Source organism: Aplysia californica, unplaced genomic scaffold (genome assembly GCF_000002075.1).
Source record: "Aplysia californica isolate F4 #8 unplaced genomic scaffold, AplCal3.0 scaffold00818, whole genome shotgun sequence".
Classification (NCBI taxonomy): Eukaryota; Metazoa; Mollusca; class Gastropoda; order Aplysiida; family Aplysiidae; genus Aplysia; species Aplysia californica.
The window spans coordinates 107399-114066 of NW_004798088.1; the positions used below are offsets into that span (position 1 = coordinate 107399).

At 39.4% G+C, this 6668-nt stretch overlaps 1 protein-coding gene across 3 annotated transcripts in view; it reads left to right on the forward strand.

Annotated features, from left to right (window-relative positions):
* LOC101858446 (dynamin-like 120 kDa protein, mitochondrial) overlaps window positions 1-6668 on the forward strand; it is a gene marked incomplete in the record, with an annotated part of 45137 nt that overhangs the window by 4961 nt on the left and 33508 nt on the right. For 2 of the 3 annotated variants that reach the window (XM_035972735.1, XM_035972734.1), the window contains 1 exon segment: window positions 2073-2117. In XM_035972735.1, the coding sequence (XP_035828628.1) occupies window positions 2073-2117 (45 nt within the window). 3 annotated transcript variants of the gene reach the window in all.

Sequence of the window (6668 nt, forward strand, 5' to 3'; positions counted from 1 at the left end):
CACACACTCGCACACACATACACATACACACACACACACACACAGCCACACACACACATACACTCACACAAACACACACTTCAAGTCTCAAGTAACAGGGTTTGTTTTTTTACTTTTGACATTTATTTGAGCTAGAATTTCAAGTAATTGTCAGCTTAACTGGGTCATGCTCGCTGCTCACTTTTTATTGGCGATGTTGCTCATCTTTTTATGAAAAGTATCCTGCTATTCAACTCCAGTTGGCATTCACTTCTGATTGCCGGCCCCTTAGCGTTGCTATGATTGTTGAAGTGTAACATCCGACAAGAAACAGAATAGGTTACTCTTAAAGTGAAGCTTTTGTTCCCCTCTACAAGGTGCTTTACTGAACGGAAACGTTTTAGAGAAGAGAGTTGAAAATTTCAGACTCTTATGGACTTGAAAATTTGAACGTTAGTGCTTTTGACATGCTGAAAGTTCCTAGTCCTACAAAGACAGAGGTGTTGTGCTCTGATTATTGTTATAATACATTTGGCATAGTGTGTGTGGGTGGTTGTCAGGTGCTGTGGTGTGATTTGCGTCTTCTATCCTTTCAAACATCTATCATCCTTATATCTTTCCTTTGTTACTGTCTTTTTCTCGAGTAACACCTCTAATCTTCAGCACTTATTTGACCTGCTTTTTTTCCAGTCTTTATGAACTATCTGCAATTCTAGATACATTTTCTTTGCACTACAAGCTTTAACTCAATCAGTGTCTGTAGTGAAATAGTTACGCTCTTAAGGTTGCATGTAGAAGATGTGGGTTGGCTTCTAGAGAAGTTTTTTGGGCCTCATGTTCTGATTTGGTGCCGATATTTGTAAGTTATGTTAAAAAATGTCTCAACATGGTAGTTATTGTTATGCTTCAGGAATAACAAAACATGATTAAGGACATAAAAAAAAATATTTGATGATGATGATGATGATGATGGTGAACAGAGCAGTTAAGTTATTTTATTGAGTATATCTGTCTGTTTTTTTTGGGATGCTGTAATCCACTGAACCCACGTTGGTGGGTAGAATCTAAACTGCCCGCCTTCTAAGTGTTCTTAATTGTGTTGACAGAGGGCGTAAAACATTTATTATCAATCTATAAAGTATCCCCAACAAGAAACAGTTTCATTCTTGAGGTACCAAAAGCTGGTGGACACATTATGGAGGCTTCTTATACTTATTCCTGTATCTTTCCTCTATATCTCTTTTTTATTGTCTTGTTTTTTCACTGCACAATGTGGCTGTCATGTGTTATATCTGCCCGATACTAATTGTGGCAGACCTAGTTTCAGTTTTCATAGTTCTAATGCATTAAAATATTGTGATTTGTGAAATGAACGCGGTAGAGCTTTAACTGAACTTTATAGTAGTAGTAGTTTTAACGGATATGGAATGTTTGGGCTGTCACAGATAAACACTGTGCAGCTTTCAGAACTGCAAAGATATTTACTTTTGTATATCAGTAGGGCTACTTCAGCCATCAATCCTCCCTCCCCCCAAACCACCCTTTTTTATGCTTTCCTTTTATTTACCGAGGTGCCCTTTTGAATATTTTATATTCCTGTAATTAGTCAGAGTCATTATATCATAGATGAAAGTTATCTTGGGATTTTTCAAGTGAATAATACTTTGGGATGGGAAGCATCTTAAAGGACCTTGAAGAGTATGAGGAGTAGAAATTGTTTTACGGTTTTTATTATTTCATTTTAACTTTTTAACTTTCTTAAGCCCTCTTTTCACTTAACAGCTATATAATACTCATCCCGTGCAAGGAGCATTTCTTCTGTCAAGTAACAAAATGTGTATTGTCACGACATTTTAAAAAAGTAACAATTTAGTTTGAAAAGTAACGATTTAGGACAGGGCTCTCATCTAGAAGCTTTTACCTTTACTCCTTTTATTATATCTTATGTTTCTTTTCTTTTATATTGTTTTCATTGTTGTTGTTGTCATCTACATGTTATCATTTTCCATTTCTGTAAAAAGGAATAGTCTTCCATATATTTTTGGCAGATGGGTTTAATCCAGGTCTGTCTCTTTGCTGTCTTTTCTGCACAGGAGGATTTGGTACTTCGAAAGCTTTAACCACAAGTGTCCCTAAAGGTGTGTAGACTTCCCCATAATTTGTTAAACCAGGCCCTTGTTTTGGAGGTCAGGCTGTTGAAGTCTGAAGTCTGGTTGTCCTACTAGCTATCCTGATGTTCCCTCATGACTGATGTAGAGGCCCAGATTGTTTGTCCAGTTCCGTTTCATGAATTTTTTTTTTTTGGTGGTGTTTTTTTTTTTTTCTTTTCTAAAAAGAACATGGAAAAAGCATGAATCATCGTAAAGGGTGCCTGTTGGAACAGGGTGATATAAATATGTCTTATCCGGTTGAAATTGTCCCTGATGGCAACCCGTTGTGGAGGACAAAGATGGATTCATTAGACTGGTGGATGACATGGACAGTGTCATAATGATATTAAAAGAATCAGTATGGATACCTTGCGGGCTTTGGTGCTGGGGGGAACTGAGCACTTATGGATCTGTCTGGTGTGCAATGACGTTGTTGCCCAGGACAGGTAATACAGATATTAAAAGAATATACAAGAGTGAAAGTGGGAAGTGGTCGTTTTTACTGGGGGGGGATTGTCTTGGACACACGGCCATTGGAGTAGGTTGGATTACATATTTATTTTCTGTTACATATAGAATATAAAGAGAATGAGGTAAGGTCAGCTGCTTTGAGTTCAGTATGTTGCTGCGGTGTGAGGGGTGATGGTTTTCTTGTGGTAAAAAGTCTTGTGAGGAAAGTTGTTTTTCCGGCAGCTTTTGTGTTGCGGCATGTCATGACTACGGTTCAGTAATGACCCAAGACTAGCTTCATGCTAGGTTCACCAACTACTACACATCATAATTCACGTTTTATTTGATTCTGCTTGATTATTGTACCAATGTTACTATTATTATTTTTATTATTATTATTATTATCATCATCATCATCATCATCATCATCATCATCATCATCATCATCATCATCATCAGACTAATTAATATAATTGCCACCACTGTGTTATCACACTCATCTTTACTATTATAGAAAATGAATAGCACTGCATTTGTGTTGGGCAAATTTCTGCTCAACAATAAGCTCTGTGCACTTTGCCATCTCTGGAAATACACCAACAGACCTGATAGCATTCTGATACAATCTCAGCTTGCTGGAAAGCACACAGTGCAAGCTGTGAATCAACAGGCACTAAAATACCAACATTCTGTCAAGACCTTTCACTGTTTATGACTGGGTACCCATTCACACCTAGGTGAATAGGTGAAGTGAGGAGAATTTGTGTAAAGTGCCTTTCCCAAGGACACAACTTTGGGCCAAGCGGAGCCTCGAATCTCCAAAACCCTGTTGTTGTTGTTATCATTATTATTATTATTATTATTATTATTATTATTATTATTATTATTATTATTATTATTATCATCATCATCATTATCATTATTATTATCATCGTCATTATTATGCAAAACATGTATGGTTTGTAGCTAGTGGTTTGCCCCTCCTCAAAGAGATTCTTAGGGTAAGACATTTGCGGCTCTGTGACATGCATAGTTTTGCCATGCATATCATTTCTAATATGCCCTGGAGAGAAGAAAATGATGAAATAAGTGTATGTGGGAACGTCATTTTTTTTTTTAGCTGTCATATACTTGTGTCAACTTTTTAGAATCATTTTCTAATGATGATTTGACAGTTACTGGGTAATAGTTTGGTCTCGGTGAAATGAAAAATAAAAGAAAGTCCTTTGAGAAGTGTCAGGCAATACGCTGTTTCGTCAGTTGATAAGACTCATTACCGTTCTCTCTGTGACTTAGAGCTTGAATCCCTGTAATAATGTTCCCAATTGAAATTATTCAGATATGAAGGCACCTCACTGTTTTTTTTGTACAGAAGAATGTTCATTTTCTAACCCCATCTTCTGAATGACCCCTGTTTTAGGTTGGTCAGCCACTGTTGTTAGTACACTTAAGAGCATTATAGTCAGAAACTTTTAGGTTTGAATTAGCTGGGGGGGGGGGGGGGGGTTATAGATGGAATGATGGCTGCCATTAACTACCTTTGCTGCCTTAGAGTGTGTGCAGACAGTCTACATTTTACTTTTTGATAACATCCAGATCGCAGACTATAGTTATTACTATAACATCTTTTTCAGTGCATGCTTCTAATCCTTTCCCATTAACGGTTTAAAGTCTTTTGTATTTTTTCTATAGTTTTTATTTGTTATGTTTCATTATTTTTACTGTGTATTTTTTTTCCGGCCAGCTTTTCATCTATCCCCTTTATATTTTACCGCTTAGTAGTATCTTATTTGAAGTTGCAGCTTGAACGTTTCAACATCTTTTAAGCCCCCATCTGTGGGTGGTTGCTAGGGGCTGTGGTGCGGTCTACTTCATTTATTTCTTTTCTGTGTTGCTAACATCTGTTCTTGGCAAACTGGATTTTGTTATTTCTTTTTTAAAGATGGGTAAATCTGGAGAAACAAGATCTTGAAGTCTTCATAGGTACTCTCTTGAGAAGTTGATATGCCTCTGTCTCCTTCACGGGACAGTTCATTTCATTTCGCTTTCTCAGTCCCACCACCCCCCCACCCCCCCTTTATTGATGTGTAGCAATTCACAATACTGCTACCTTAAGTTCTGCATACTGCTGTTCGTAACAAAGTTTCATCATCAACGACAGCTGTGTGTGTAGTTGCACCCTTACAGCAGATTTAATGGAAGTTCAAGTCGTTAAGATACTTTTCCTGAACATAAACAGTATCCTACCATTCTGACCCTCAATCTTAAGATATTTTTAAAATGACCAATGATAAAATGGAATGAACTGAAGGATCCATGGTGAAGTTGTGTAAAGAAACATGATTTTCTTCTATCAGTATAATCAGACTATTTTTGTACTTTTACTTTGTTCTATAATTTATTTTGAATTAGCGTCTGTCAGGGACTTAAAAGAACGCAAAGTTTATTTGCTTGTATAGAAGGATGTAAGTCATTTCTTTTAACACTGATACAGAGAGTATTGAAGGTTATGTCGTGACAATATTACATCACCTCAGTTCTGGCTTAGGTCTACTGGGCATGTCACCTCAGACAGCTAGCATATGCTTCATCAGTTTGTTTGCCTCCACTTATGATAATTATTTCCCCCATTGTTTTACGGATTCGGGATGAAGATCTTGTTTGCCTTGCTTTTGTGGTGAAATATTGTGTGATTGACTAAAATTGTTGTGCTGGTGGTATAGGTGAATTTGCACAAAACTAGAGATGGCAGTGGGATCATATGGAGAGTGTTGGTGATTGGTGACAGTTTGATTATGGTGAGTGTGTGGGTGATTTGTGACAGTGACAGTGGGATTATGGTGAGTGTGTGGGTGGGCTGGGACAGTGGAATCATGATGGGTGCGAGTTAAATTGGTGACATTGGGGTTAAGGTAAGCGGTTGGGTGATTAATGACATTAAGATTATGGTGAGTGTGTGTGGGTGATTGGCGACAGTTGGATTATGGTTATGGTGAGTGTGTGGGTTTGTGGTGACTTTGGAATTATAGTGAGTATGTAGGTGGGTTGGGACTGTGGGATTATGGTGAGTGTGTGGGTGGGTGGTGACAGTGGGATTTTGGTGAATGTGTGGGTGGGTGGTGACATTGGGATTATTGTGAGTGTGTGGGTGGGTGGTGACAGTGGGATTTTGGTGAATGTGTGGGTGGGTGGTGACATTGGGATTATTGTGAGTATGTGGGTGGGTGGTGACATAGGGATTATGGTGAATGTGTGGGTGGGTGGTTACATTGGGATTATGGTGAGTGTGTGGGTGGGTGGTGACATTGGGATTACAGTGAATGTGTGGGTGGGTGGTGACATTGGGATTATGGTGAATGTGTGGTGGGTGGTTACATTGGGATTAAAGTGAATGTGTGGGTGGGTGGTGACGGTGGGATTATGGTGAATGTGTGGGTGGGTGGTGACATTGGGATTATGGTGAATGTGTGGGTGAGTAGTGACAGTGGGATTATGGTGAGTGTGTGGGTGATTGGTGATGGGGATTATGGTGAGTATGTGGGTCATTGGTGACAGTGGGATTATGGTGAGGTCATTGGTGACAGGGGGATTATGGTGAGTGTATGTGTTGGTGGTGACAGTGGGATTATGGTAAGGTCATTGGTGACAGGGGGATTATTGTGAGTGTATGTGTCAGTGGTGACAGTGGGATTATGGCGAGTGTGTAGGTGGGTGGTGATAGTGGATTATGATGAGTGTGTGGGAGGGTGGTGACAGTGGGATTATGGTGTGTGGGTGAGTAGTGACAGTGGGATTATGGTGAATGTGTATGTGGGTGGTGACAGTTGGATTATGATGAGTGTGTGGGTGAGTAGTGACAGTGGGATTATGGTGAATGTGTGTGTGGGTGGTGACAGTTGGGTTATGATGAGTGTGTGGGTGAGTAGTGACAGTGGGATTATGGTGAATGTGTGTGTGGGTGGTGACAGTGGATTGTGGTGAGTGTGTAAATGGGGGGCAGTGGGATTGTGGTTAGTATGTGGGCAGATGGGCAGTAGGGTTATGGGTAGCATGTGGGCGGATACTGGGGTTATGTCGCAAATGTGGATG